The sequence below is a fragment of the Pelmatolapia mariae genome, linkage group LG8 (assembly GCF_036321145.2).
Source record: "Pelmatolapia mariae isolate MD_Pm_ZW linkage group LG8, Pm_UMD_F_2, whole genome shotgun sequence".
NCBI classification, from domain to species: domain Eukaryota; kingdom Metazoa; phylum Chordata; class Actinopteri; order Cichliformes; family Cichlidae; genus Pelmatolapia; species Pelmatolapia mariae.
The window spans coordinates 20134405-20147041 of NC_086234.1; the positions used below are offsets into that span (position 1 = coordinate 20134405).

Sequence of the window (12637 nt, forward strand, 5' to 3'; positions counted from 1 at the left end):
GATTTCTCAATTTACCTGAGACAGGAATAAAAAAAATATTTGACTAAGGCTTAATACTGATATCAGTTATTTAAAAAAAAAAAAAATCTCGTATCTAATTAATAAATAGTTTTATGTTAGGAAATTAAACCTTGGATAATTTAGCTATATTAGCCAAACGTAAACCTCAAAGTGCAATATTGGAAAAGAGTACATTAACGCAATTTACAATAGGAAAAGAGCTTTAAACTAAAATAATAATCATCATCATTATTATTATTAATATTATTATAAATCAGTAATCAGAAAAACTTGTGGGGATAAAACAATAATAATAATAATAATAATTATTATTATATTATTATTGTTGTTGTTGTTGTTCGATATAAACTATGTTTTCAAATTGTTTAATTATTTTACATTTAATTTTTAATAAAAAAAAGAATAAATAAATACACAGCTATGTTGACTCAGATAATGCAAATCTGAGGGATATTAAGAAATATAATGGCAGCTATAATAATAAGTATTGGGCTATAGAAAAAGAGTTTATACTTTAAAATATTGGGATATATTTCTCACGTAATTGTCATTCAGATGTAATAAAAACCAAGTGTTATTCCACACCCTTTGTAGTGTGTTTAGAGATTGCGTTTATCCTCAAAGTTTCTGCCAGACTTCACACACATTCTCTCATAATTCTGCTGTAAACAGTGAAATGTATCACAGCTCCCAGTTCTGTTTCCCTAATGTCCTCTTGGCTTATTTCACTGAACCCAACACCAGTTGCCTATGGCTTCAGTCATCATGTCGGTGCCCTGTGCTGATTTGACAAAAGCACTATGATTACTATTGCCTTTTAATATCAATGAAATCTCATCAAGAGCACATGTGACCTCCCTTCAGCGGCTCCCTCAGCGTGTGTGGGCCTCGGCCGTAGCTGTCAGGGGAAACATTTGTGCACTTGTGTGTGTGGGCTGTAGGACATGTCGATGTATGTCATGCCTAAACATCAACAAGTGTAAGTAGCCACGGAGGTGGAGGTGAACTGTTGAACTTGAATGTGATCCTGCATGGCACGACATCACAGCACCCTAAATAGAGCTGTTGCGAGGGCCCCTGTAACCCTTCTTCTCCTTTTTCCCACTGCAACAATCAACAGTGTGGTGTCAGCACTTGTCCCCAGGGTGCAGCAAAACGGGTTGATGCGGAGGTCGGCAACTCAAATGTATCCATGGAAAGACTCTCAGCAGCTGTCCTGCACTGAGTCCCTGCATGGGTTGGGCCTTGGCTGCATTAGGATCACTCATGCTCTCCATTTTGCTGCAAACTTGGATGAAATGATGGGAGAAAGGCATTCTTGACAGCTGTGGACTTGTGAACCCTGCCTGACCTCAGGCCATGGCTGGGCCGGGCTGGGCCGGGCTGTGTGTTGATGCTTCACAGTCAGTCGTCACAACCCGATGAAGCCACGAGGAGACCTTTGTGCATCTTACCTTGGCCTATAAATTAAAACTTTTTAAAGACTGTCAAATGCTGAAAAGGAGAAAAGGAAAAGGAAACTATATTTTCCCACACTTTCATTTATGATAACCCAGGCATGTTTGAATTGAATTCACTGAATCTAAGTGTGAGTCAGTGTACATACCTTTCTGCCTGCATTGTGTTTGTAATCCCTCCAGACTCTGTGTGCATCATGCCACAGAGTAAGCCAGGCCTTCCTTCAGACGAAACCAAATCATGCATTCACTCTCTCTAACAGGGAAGCTGCTCACAATTACCCGAGATGTCAGATCACTCAAGTTAATAACAATAATCACCCCAGAGACCTGCTATGCCATTCACCCATTCAAAGCAAGTGGGATTTAATAACAAGCTATTTTCCCTCTTATTGCTATCCTGCAATTAAAACCCATCAGACAGTTCGTATCTGATAACCCAGACCATCCACATCACTGATACAGTCAGACTTGGCTTTATCATTACCCTTCAACCCACCGCCCCAGCTTCCACCCCCCTCCTCTTTAGCCTGTCTATTACACCAGGAGTCTTTTCACTTTCTCTTCAATCTGCCTGCATGATAATTGGCCCCCCGTTTGAAAGGTCCTACTCTTCTCTGTCCAACTCCACAAGCCCATTATTCTAATCTGGAGATGTGAAATTGCCTATAATTTTCCCTGATGCCCCGTCACTTGCTTCAGCAATGCTCGCCTCTTCTTCCCTGGTCCGCATGTTTAACAAGGCACATAATCATCAGGAATGAGGAAAAGGGCACGAGGGTGTATATATATATAAAGAAGGAGATGTTAATGTAACACAATGCTTGTCGTTATGTGAGAAAATCAGATTGGAGGAGCGAAAACACGGGGCTATGGTGTTGCTTTGTTCTTCACAGGAGCACCACAGAAGGCTTTAGAGCTCCTGAACAAGGCGGCACTTCTCTGACTAGGTAAGGCAGGGCTGATTGCACACTGTGGGACTGAGTGTTCTGGTGACTTGGTGTGGACATGCAGCTAGAAATGGGTGTTATTTTATATGTTTTGTATCTAAAGTGGCTGTTTTGCAACTAAAGCTTGTTTTTACCAGGTGCTCCGCTAGAAGTTCACTTAGCTTTTGTTTAGAATTATGAAAGGTGGCTGTCTGGATTATTATGAATGCATTTTCTGGGAACTTCTCTACTTCAGCATGAGGCATGAAAATCCTTACACCACACAACTAAAATATGCAGAATTTTCAGCAATGTACTTTATAGCAATACATGTTTAGGATAAATATTTCCAAAAGGCTTCACTTTATTTTTTTAAACCCTGAGTGTGACATCAGGGAAAAAAAAGATAGCTAATGTTTGCCAGACAGTTCGAAGCAGCAGAGTGATGAATGAAAAAGACAAAAAGAAGTCACTGGCTGTTTCTCTAAGCTTCATTAAGCAGAAATCAGCTCCCCATTTAATCAAGAGCTTCAGCCCCGATTGTTTGCAAAGGTATAAATAGCTAATTCTCTGTGTTTAAACAGTCTAAGCACTAGAATTAGCAAATCAGTTCAAAAGACTATAAATCAGGCGCAGTTTATTGGCGGGACAGAGCAGCCATTTATCATCTGATTATGATAAGGGCGAGTTTGCTTTTTGATCTCACTGGAAAATAAGGGAAATATTGTAAAAATGCTTTCTTGCACGTCATCTCCGCTCTCCACTTTGATGATGAAAAAAGATGGATGGTGGATAATCTCTTGAACGTCTTTAAACGCATACAACTGTGTGTTTTAGACTAAACATATTCTATAACAAAGACCCAAAACAAGCAATAAAAATGCAGTGAAATGTTATTTTTGAATAATATAAAACGTACTTTTAGCTGTAATACTGGCTTTCAGATTGAGAAAAACATTTGAACAGCGAGCCCGTTCGGAACAGCACGTGTATTAAAAATTTTTTATCTCGTGCATAAAGGTTACGTTAAAACTCAGCCACGGTGCGTAAAGGTGGCCACTCGGATCCCACCCTCTCTTTTCTTGTCTCAGCTGGAGACAACTGCTTTCCTGTAAGGGAGCAGCCTTCCTTTCGATTTATATCGAGCCCAGTCATACTCAAACGTGGACAGTAAAACCAACACAGCCTACGAAACCGAAAAAAGATACCGGGGCCGATATTTGCTTTTTGTCTAACAGAAATCAATCCCCAGGTGTTTTGACAATGGCTGTCGAAATTCAAGCAGGGTCGCAGGTTTTTGTGAATCGCAGTTCAGGAGTGTTGATGGACAAAAGACAGCTTTTATTCTCGCACGGCATTATCACAGGCCGAGCTGTGCAGTGCTCAGAAAGCTCTGAAGAGTTTAAGCTTGTGTTTGTCAGTGTCTCATAGCACCGGTTGTTATTAATCCAGGCTTCTTTAAGGAACCTGCAATTCCATCTTTCTTTTGAAATTACCTGAAAGTGAGGGGAAGATGAAGAAACCTAAGCAAAGACATTTAGTGACAATAAAGTGACAGCTGGTTAACTGCTGGCTAATAAAGCAGACGCACGGACACAGTATATTTGAAAAAAGTTCTTTTATCCAGAATGTCTTTTTAACTGCACACACAAACCCACGTTTCACTGATGTCAGACCCTGCAACACAAGCTTGCAGTGATATAACTCCCGCCCCTCTTTTTTTCTTTTGATGCCTGAATATTTCTTGTAGTGAGAAGTTTAAAATTCAAAACACACACAAAATACAGTGAATATAAACAAGGTCTCCTAAACTCTCAGTTCTGAGAGGAGGCCTCTGGAGGCACCAGCAAGTTCAGTGCAGCCCGATGGACGCAAGTGTCCAAAAACTGTCCACTCACATCATCTGAGGCCTGTGCATTGCGTCCTGATGATGAGGGTGGTGATTCGGATACCAGTGACCGAAACTGTTCATGTAACTGCTCGGATGGACCGGGGCTCCTTTGTTCGCCATGGAGACCTCCCATAGCTGGGGCAATGCGGGCGAGCAGGGAGAGATGGAGCTGGTGCCGTGGAGATGTTCTCCCTCTGATCCGCTGCCATGCTTCATGATCTTTTTGTACTTGGAGCGCTTATTTTGAAACCATATTTTCACCTAAAGTGGGAGAACAAAAGAGAAAATTGGCATAATTGTCACTGCAGTTAACAATCAGCAGCAATATAAAAGAAAATATCATTGTCGTTTTCTTTTTATTAGCATATTTCCCCCGCATTAAACTCGGTGCTCTTTTCATCATAAACTACCCCGAAGGGAACACTGTGAGCAATAAAGAAAGTAAAACTCATAATAACTCATCTTTTGGGGTTGTTTTTGTAAGTCCCAGGCCTAATCTTGGCGCACAGTTAGCTATTCAGCCTTGCAGATGAGTGGCACTTGTTACCCATTAAAGCTAAGCCCTTTTATTGTTCGCTGTTTTATAAGTCTAGTGATGCATGAGTGTGACAGCAACAAGCCGGGACTGAGAGAATTGTGAAATAAAAGCGACTCCAAACGCGCCGTGGTAGGTCAGCGAAAATTTTTGTGGGTTCAGTTCATGATGGCTATTTTTATACCCGAGAACAATAGTGTGAATATTCATTAAAAAAAAAAAGCACCAAAGAGCCCGCTGGATATCTAGGCAACGACAACAGCAGCAACAACCACACGAATGGCAGAACAACTGGGAGATAATTGTCGGGAGAAGTGTTCAGGGATTAAGAATAAAGTGCAGGAGGCGGCTGAGATGACAGGGTGGATTTCATATTATTGTTTATCTTCTATTTTAAAACTCTGACGACTTAATCATTTAACTTCAGAACTCAACTGAAACAAAAAAGTGATCCAAAGGTCTCATTTTTGTCTCATTCGAGGGGGATCAGTTGACACGTGCACCTGTTTGTCTTGGAAACGCGTGTAATTATTATAATGCGTGTGCATCTGTGCTTGTGTGGCCTATAGGTACGTGAAAGACTTACAACTACACCGTAAAAAAGTACGTAAAAACGAATAAATACAAGCATATCTCATTGTTAGGGGCTGGTTTAATGCTCTATAATAAACTACTGCAAAACATCTGCCAACCACTGCTTTTGCATATATTTTTCCCCCTTTTGGTAATTTTGTTCCTACTGCAGCCATGCTCTGATCACAAAAACCACTTCAAGGACCTCAAATGACAAAAGAGATGCAGCCAGAAATTAAGTAAATAAGGAACGCATTAAGGGATAGGGGTATGAAATTGCTGTGATCCTCGATAATGCTGCAAGTATTTCTTTTCAATAATATCCAACACTATCCTCTTTCACTAATACATATATTTTATTCAGTCTACCATAAGTCACACTGATTCAAAATTGTTGTATATAAATTATTAGTCTATACAAGGAGTGGAAATTTTGCAAGGGAGTCATTTTAACCATAACATATTGACTATTTCTAGCTTTCACTACACCCTCCTAAATAATCCGATTATTATTAGTTAATATAGTGCATAAGCGATAGAGAGCCTCACAAAGTGATGCGTTTAAGGCCTACCTGAGTTTGTGTGAGCCCCAGCTTGGCCGCAAGGTCTGCGCGCTCCGGTAAGGCCAGATACTGTGTCTGCTGGAAGCGTTGGTGCAGAGCCTGCAGCTGCAGACTGGAGTAGATGGTCCGAGGCTTGCGAATTTTTTTCCCTTTGCCATTTAGACGAATGTCTCTGTTTTCAATCACAGCGGACTTGTCGTGGTCTTGAAGATGAAACACAGAGCACAGAGTTTGAGCAGAAGAAGACGTCTGATTTATGAGTTTTCATCATGTGCGTCAAAACAAAGCGTAAAAGTCCCATTGGACAAGCTTTGAACGTGGTCTCTGAGCAAACCTACAGTTTCAAACAACACGAAGACCAGAGGAGTAGTTCGGTTTTACAGCCTTAATGCATACAAATTGTAGTCCCTGGATACGGTATCTAATAGGCCCTGGACGCCAACACAAAACGCCAGGGCCTGAAACCGTCCCCGAATTATATTTGAGCATCAGATATTAATCTAATGCTCCCAAATTCTACCTTAATCTGGACGGAACATTTTAGTGCGAGCTTCACGTGGCAATGCTTACACTTCTAAGCTTTCTGGATCAGAAGGCCCTAATGCCAACAACACACGCAGCAAATGATCACACACTCAAGGATGAAAGGACGGTTTAATTCCGACACCCCTGGGTTAATGTGCATTAACAATAGGGGTTCCTGTGGTAGGCCCAGACCATGCTCACAGAATATTATGTTCAGGAAAATTAATGCGACTGCATGTCTTTCTTATATAACAAGGCAAAGAAAGAACACCCTACCGAGACTTAATCCTTTATTATTTCTATATTAATAATAATAAAAACGCCCCAGTGTGAATATGCCTCCACTAAAATTCGTTTTTTTAGTAAATCTTTGCAATGAAAAATATATATTTTTTATCAACTCACTAAATATCTAAATGCGCCTTTTTCTCTCCCTTGTCATGTGCGCAATTAGGCTTAAGGCATATCAGTTTTATGGCCGTTAATGATATACAACAGTTCAGTGACTTTCTCACGTACCTGTGTGCTCTAATCTGCTGTGGGCCACACTGCTGCTGTTGCTGTGATTGCTGTGTTGGTAGGGCATGTAAGCGGACGGGGGATGAGTGTTCACCGTGCCGGGGTAGGCGTAGCCCAAAGAGCGGCCATAGGACGCGGTACCAGGAAAAGGGCTTTCGTGCTGGGAATGGCCAGCAGCGTGCAAGCCGTGAACCGGATAAACGTGAGAGAGTCCGGAGGAGTGCTGCTGGTGTGTCGAGTGTCCGTGTCCGAATTCTAGAAAGGCCGACTTGGAGGGATCTGAGCCATTCAGACTGTCAGGCATAAAACCCACAGACATAATTAGCTAATGCGCAAGTCCACAAACCGTCGCTCTGAAGAGGGTTTCATGAGTTCTGTCGGACAGCCTGGAAGAAATCCACGCGTAACTCCAACGCATCATCAGCGAGAAAAGAGCCCCCAGTGGTTACAAGTTGCGGGGTGCATGCTCATAACTGTCGGGGAGTCAAAAAAACATCAAATAAAAGCGAAAGGATCCGTCTTTACATCACGAACAGAGCTCACATGGTTCTTCAAACACCTCCTGCCTGCAGAACCTCAAACTCACACTGGCTTCCATCTACGAGCTCTCTGATTGGTCTTCGGCAGCCGGCTGTCACTGAAGCTCCGCCATTAACTTCATTAACATATGATAGACCTATACAGGATGCAGCTCTGCAGCCCAGAGGCACCTCCTTCCATAGATTAGCAAATAAATATAATTACTATTTATTCCTTTCTCCATTAAGCAATATAAACAATAACTCCCAGGACAATAATCTCGTTTTGAGAATTTGAAAAAGAGAGGAAAAACGAGCCAAACTAAATTTATTTGACTTTATTTATTGAATAATATGTGTTTGTGTGTTTCCATGTGCCCGACGCTCTTTTACAGAACGAATCGGACTCATTCGGGAGTGTAAGCAATTTAATAACCAGCAGAAAAACATCATGCTAAGTTTTGCTCATTCTTATGTGGCGTTAATGATCAAGATTAAGGTCGGAATTGTGAACGTTGTTTTTTTTCCAAAGCTCCAGTGTTTTTCTTCTGGTCTTAATAATCGAAATTAAGGCAAACGAAGTTTCTAATAAATTCTTCCTGCATCAAATCTGCGACAAAAAGTTTAATTTCTAAATTTCAGCAGTGTACTCAACGACATTCCTGCACTGTGCTGCCAGAAAGAAAAAAAGAATTTAAAAAAATATAGTAGTTTACTGCGAATAACCCCTGAACTAACTTTAAAATCGTCGAGAGACATTTTCCAGTATTTGGAAATTCACTTCTTTGATATTGCAACAAACACTTAAAAATCTTAACAAATGGTGTTTATATGCAAGTACATATACAACTGCTTACAAAGCATGCTTTATTTATTAATTAAAGTGTAGCACGATATTTTTTTGTTCATTTAATGCTCATTAAAATATAATATTTTCATTATTTTAACTTGTGTAATGCTTCTACGGTCAATTTAAACGCAGGCAAATACGGGCAATAATACACAGAGATTCAGTGACACACATTTTTTTTAAAGTATGTGTCATTTATTAGTCTTAGAAGGTTCTGGCAACTGCAGATGTGTGAATGTGATAAATATTTCCAGACATATTTCAATACCCTGGAAACCAGAGGGAGAAATAGAAGACAAAGAATAACAAAGTCCGGTATTTATTTATTTTGTTCTGTGAAACAAAGAAAAAAAAAAGGTCAACCCACACGTCACTCACATTGTCACCACAAGATAAGGTTTATAAAACAAGGGAAACTTGCCAAAAGAGGGCAGAATTGCAACTGCGTGGTCAGCAAAATCTAGAAGGTGCACGTGGATGCAGATGGAGAGACAACTGTGACAACAGGCCCAAAGTAGTAATAACTGTTTCTATATGCCAGTTTCAGTCTGGAGCTGCAGTCTCAATCGACTACTACGAGAAAGCTACTGCGGCTACCGAGGCTTTTGCTTTCAATAAAACCACGTTTTACAGCACAGTTTGATACAGATCTCAGATAAATCACATATAAGCTGCAGCAAAATTATAAACAGAGTGTTTGGTGGGTTGAGTGTGGTGCTGCGCTGCTGTCCAACCCCGTCATTTTGGTCATGTCCCTACCCTGCCTGAAACTACTGGGAATCCAGCGGCATTAAAGGGCCTGCTGGGGGCTGGACTGCTTCCCAAATCTCCCCACAGGCCTCAGCCATGCAGCCAGCCAGAACAAAGCCACAAATTATTATCACAGTCAAATTTCAGTCACAATAAAAGAAGAAAAAAAAATCGGCAGTGAGGCCAGTTTCATATTGTGGGCAACACTGACTTCACACATAAGAGCTGTAAATGGAAATGGTCTCTGTGAAATTAGAGGTATTACGTCCATTGGCGTTTTACTGCAACATTATTGGTGTTACTGCAGCGTGGAGATTGGAGATTGGAGGGAACTGATGTGACTTTTGGAACAGGTGTTGCGTTCACGGCTTAAAACACCATTGCGCACCGCAAAACCCACGGCCTCAGTTTAATTTTTTGAAGGCATGGCCTGTATACAGGCACAGCTCTGGTCTTAGGCACTTCCTGGATGTGTGTCAGAGCTAAGGGAAGGGAGAAAGCAAGGTGAGGAGGCTCTTTAAGGCTTGTAATTATGCCTGTATTACCGGTAAAGAACAAAGGCGGGCCCTGCAGTCATAGGGCAGGGATGGATCCTCGTCGTTGCTCTATTAATACACGCACAGGGATGATGTTAGAAACAGTCACACTCCTGAATGCAGCCCAGACTTACTGGCGTCTTACTTTCCTGCACAATGCGCATGAGCGTCAAATCTGCAGAGGTGTGTTTGACATAGGTGTTCTCTCTCTCTCTCTCCCTCTTACACACACACACGCACGCAAACCGATCGAGTTTGTCCATCACACGTTTCTAATGCAGAGTGACAGTGTTCTTTGTGTACACACCACAAAAACACACACTCCCAGGCAACTGCCGCCACTGTGATCTTCCCCACTGTGGCACGTCTTGTTCTACAAGTAGCCTTGTGCTGCTGGAGCTGAGCTGAGGCCCAGATACAGAATGACAGTCCATGACCCCCCCACACCCCGAGAAGTGGATGCAAAGATTTATTATCACAGGCTCGACTCAGCACAGAATAGACCCGAATAAAGACCCACATGTCCAATTTAAGCGGCACAGCCTGGTGGCTCTGAAGCCGAGGCGTGCTTTGACACAATTATCCAACTAGGAATGGATCAGAAACAACATCCCAGGATTTTCTTAAATTAATCTGTGAGATTGAGGAATATGTATGTTGCATCTGTGCATGCTTTCGTATTTTAAGTTTTAAGATTGAAGAAAGCTCCCTGGTTTGACGGTAAAAAATAAAAAATAAATAAAAATAAGAATGTGTCCGAACGAGGCGGCTGTGTTTCATCTGTGCAGACAATAGGCCTGACATTTTTCTGACTGTTCTTTGCCTCAGGAAAAAAGAAAATAACGAAAGAAGTAGAGAAGAGAGAAGGTTCCAGAGTGGAGCTGAGGATGAACAGCCTTAATCTCACCTCCAGGCGAAGTCATCACACAGAAACACTCATATCTGCACCGGCCGGATCCTCATTCCTTAAGTGCCGTGCCTTTGCTGGCAGCCTGTGAGGGCCCACAGAGTTCAGCTGTGTCACATGATCAGCATCATTCCAGTGCCGGGTACATACAGATCTAATGTGTACTCACTGGTTCCTCTGACTAAAAATAAAACACCTGCTCATTGGATTATTTTTTTCATCAAGCAATTTCCTCATGAAATTTGTTTTTGCAATTCGAACCACAGAGAAGACGGCCTGCGGTTTCATATTTCCCCCATCGCTCATTAATTTAAATGTTATTTATAATTTCACAACAGAACAGCTCACCACTTTAAGTTCATGATACTTTTTAAATTATCTCCTTATTTTCGAATAATAAAACTTACAACTAAGTTTTTTTTTGTTTTAAATTCAAATACAAATATTTCTTTCCTCCTTAAATTCAACATGTTTTCGTTCGTAAATATATAATTTTCAATAAGTTTTGTTTAATAAGGTAGTTTTGTGAAAACGTTCGTGTCTGCAGTCTAGCTATTATTATTTGCAATTTAATTAAATTAATTCTATTCTGTTTTCACTTAGATTTTTTTTACTAACAAAAGTTTTGGAGCCAATAAATAAATAAATAATTAAATATGCCAGTGTGCTAGCAATCAATAAAATGGAAAAAGAAAAATGCTGATATGACTACTCAGCATCTTCAAATAATTAAAATGCAGGGAGAAACGATCTTTTTCAAACATTCAGACTAAAATAGCCCAAGGTCCGAAATATACATTATTATAGCAGTTATTGTTCTTATGAAGCATTTTTGTGCAATTACAAGTGATTTTTTTTTTTTTTTTTTAGATTTTAATCCGACCCATTTACTGAGCTATTTGTCAAAATTCGGCACCAAAATAAAGACGAAAAGGGGATCGAGGCTATACATAGGACATTGAGAAAGTGGGTAGATAGCCTGAATAGCTCAGAGGAAAAAGACACACGTACAATTAAATCTAAAAGCTAAAGTGACTCGAAGTGAATATTGTTGCGTGGGAAACGCCGGAATGTGCCTGGTTTTCCAATCTTGACTCGAGCATTGAATTCATCATTGGCATAATTGTTGCCAGACAGCAGATGACAGCAGCATCGGCCACTGCAGCTCACGGTTAAACTTAAACTTAAAACTGACTGGTTAAATACAGATGTCTAGGCAACTCTGAACAAAAAAAAAGAAAGAAAAGAAAAAAGAAAAAGATATAAATAAAAATCCTTCAGGAAACCGTTAGCCGCAATATGCAGGATGAACCATTCTAGTGCAGCCTGAGCTTGATGGCACACGGAGGCATCTGATTTAAATGGCTTCATTTGCATTTGGCATATGGGCAAATTATGCATTGCTAAAAAAAATTTCTTCCAGCCTTCTTCTCTGGTTTGGTGGCGGCTCAAAATACGCAGTTGGTATTATTCTGACTGTGGGCGCACACCGTGACCAGTGCACGCACTTATCTCTCCATGAAAATGCCACTGTGTCAGCAGGCACTAACCTGTCCGCATGGATACAGTGAGAACCCAGCTGATGGACAGGCAGTGGGACAGGCAGTGGGAGTGTATAGAGTTACATCTCCAGGCCTGCTCCACATCTGGAACCAAGAAGCCAGTCTGGGTCTACCCTCGGTGTTTACAGCTCTGTTGTTTTTTCACACTCCTCGCAAAATCTTGCCCAAACACACATTCCAGACTCACCAGCTCAACATGGGGGGAAAAAAATATACTATATTTTTCCACTGTAAATCTTGCCCCCAGTACCAACGGAGGCGGGCAGAACAACAAAAGCTTGAAGCTGGCATGGATCAGTGGAGGCGACAGGAGGGTGGCAGCGGCTCCAGAGAAAGAGAGAAAATCCTGCTTGGCTGGGTGGTTGACATGGCACATGAGTTTAACTGAGGTCAGAAATAGCTGATGGGATGGCATCACAGGCCTTTACAACATTTCTGAAGACACGTGACGCAAGATTCAAGCAGTATTTTTTATTAATATTATTTTTTATCAACAGTGAT

At 41.1% G+C, this 12637-nt stretch overlaps 1 protein-coding gene across 1 annotated transcript; it reads right to left on the minus strand.

The window, feature by feature from the left end:
• Nucleotides 1-4301: 4301 nt before the first annotated feature.
• On the minus strand, nucleotides 4302-7332 carry dlx4b (distal-less homeobox 4b). Its single transcript, XM_063482183.1, has 3 exons — nucleotides 7014-7332; nucleotides 5979-6172; nucleotides 4302-4559 (listed from the first exon to the last, which is right to left on the minus strand). Exons 1-3 carry the CDS (start codon nucleotides 7330-7332, stop codon nucleotides 4302-4304), a joined length of 771 nt encoding a protein of 256 aa, XP_063338253.1.
• Nucleotides 7333-12637: the final 5305 nt, after the last annotated feature.